This window comes from Branchiostoma belcheri, unplaced genomic scaffold (assembly GCF_001625305.1).
Source record: "Branchiostoma belcheri isolate BF01 breed outbred unplaced genomic scaffold, Haploidv18h27 scaffold514, whole genome shotgun sequence".
Lineage (NCBI taxonomy): Eukaryota > Metazoa > Chordata > Leptocardii > Amphioxiformes > Branchiostomatidae > Branchiostoma > Branchiostoma belcheri.
The window spans coordinates 4,620-6,519 of NW_017804148.1; the positions used below are offsets into that span (position 1 = coordinate 4,620).

General features: G+C 43.8%; 1 protein-coding gene across 1 annotated transcript; it reads left to right on the forward strand.

Moving 5' to 3' along the window:
* The first annotated feature begins 488 nt into the window (after positions 1–488).
* On the forward strand, positions 489–1,628 carry LOC109480626. The gene has a single exon (XM_019782858.1). The coding sequence runs from the start codon at positions 489–491 to the stop codon at positions 1,293–1,295; it is 807 nt and encodes a 268-aa protein (XP_019638417.1). The 3' UTR covers positions 1,296–1,628.
* The last annotated feature ends 272 nt before the right edge of the window (positions 1,629–1,900 follow it).

A 1,900-nucleotide genomic window follows, 5' to 3' on the forward strand; every position in this document is an offset into this window, starting at 1 on the left:
GTGTCCTAATCAAATCTTAGTACGCATACAAACTCTGCCAGTCCTAAAGATTTTTTTTGCGGTTTTATACAATACACAATATGTCCTAGCCTGCACGTAAGTTATATGTCCTATTGTATTAAAGACGTCCAGTCTATAGTAAAATTGAATACATACAAGACAGGTGATCATAAATAAGAATGGATCACCGAATAACGCACTGGCTATAGGACGTCACATATTGTACATGTAGGTTCAATGTGCAGGAATTTCTATTCACCGTCTTTTGTGATCCAAGAATTAATCTTAGTCAATACAGGTGCTCAAAATTACCGCTAACCATGCCGCATACAAGCCATCAATCAAATCTTAGATATACAATGTAGCATCTCACTTGGGACCCGATCACCTGCAATTCATCCAAACATATCTTGTTCGTTCTCCTCCAAAAATCCAGTGATGATACTGGTAATATTGGCGCGCTAGTTCTTTGCATTGCGTGATGCTAGATGAGAGCCAGGCTACTGCAGCACAAGGACTCACCAACTGCACAGACATGGCTCAAGGCCTACAGCTGCCTGGAGAGGGGGGCAGCCATGCTGACCAGCGGGGGGTACCAGGAGGGGGAGGGGGTGGAGCACCTGCTGGAGGGGTTCATACTGATGGAAGGGGTGTCACCTGATGATGTTAATACATTCCTGTATCACCAGTCCTTGCTGCACCTGGACAGACTCAAGTTAAATCAGCTCACTTCCACACAGCTCCAGGCTAACCCTGACAGCTCCCCCTGTCTGCTCATACAGGCACTGCAGCTTCCCTATGGACACAGCCGACTGCAGGCCATAAACCATGTGATCGACGTTGTTCTACAGCATGGAGAAACAGACCCCATGTACAAACATCTGGCTGACATGTACTGTGCTTTAGGCTATACAATATTTCAGACCACCAAACAACCAGCCCCAGCCCTATCTGCCTGTGCCAGTGCCGTTATGCACAAATCTAACCACCTGCTAACCCTGTACTTAACAGCAAGGTGTTCCATGGATGTGTCTGTCCCACAGGCCATCAGGCAGTTTCACCACTTCATCCACACAGCTCCTACAGACCATCGCGGGGTGCCCATAGCTCATTACCACCTGGTTACCCTGTACAGCCAGCAGGACCCATCTGTCCACAGGGACAGAATCCTGCACCACTACAACATGGCCCAGCAGACTGACAGGAACAGGCTGCCTGTGTTTGCACCAGTCCCCAGTGGGGTAACAGACCCAGCCAGGAGGGTGTACGAACAAGTCATGGCACAGCCTCACTAGTGACAATTCAACACAATACAAATACACTGTACATGTATCAAGACTAACTGTCTTAGTGACAATCTCACCTGCTATATGTAAAAGCCTATTAGGTGCTATATGAACAATACACAATGTTATTGAATAATCTTAAGCAAAACATGTACAATGGCTTGTTATACTTTTAATATATAAATAATAAGGACTGATTGTATTTTTTCCTAGCATCACTGGTGACAATTCAACACCTACACAATTGTATTATCCTACCTGGTAAATAAAACAACATAGCAGACACAAATATAATTAGACAGTGTAATAAAAAATAACCTTGTAATCCTGTGGAACAAAGAAAAATACCTACAAATACCTTTCTACCTACTAGTAGTAGTTTACTTTTAAAGGTGGTGATCTCAAGCAGCATCAAGTTATTTCAGTACGTATGCGATGGAAAGCAAACTGAAGTTGGGAAGAAGACATTGATGCTGGGAGAAAAGTTAGAGGTAATCTGGCAGTACAATAATATGGAGTAGTCTCCTGGCCTTGCACAGTTTACAAGTAAATGTATATTCTGTATCTCGGAGTTATTATTGTACCATGGGTGAGTTTTGTTAGCTGCATGTAAG

Coding starts and splice junctions, on each gene's coding strand:
- LOC109480626 (XM_019782858.1), top strand. CDS start 489: ATGAGAGCCAGGCTACTGCAGCACAAGGACTCACCAACTGCACAGACA.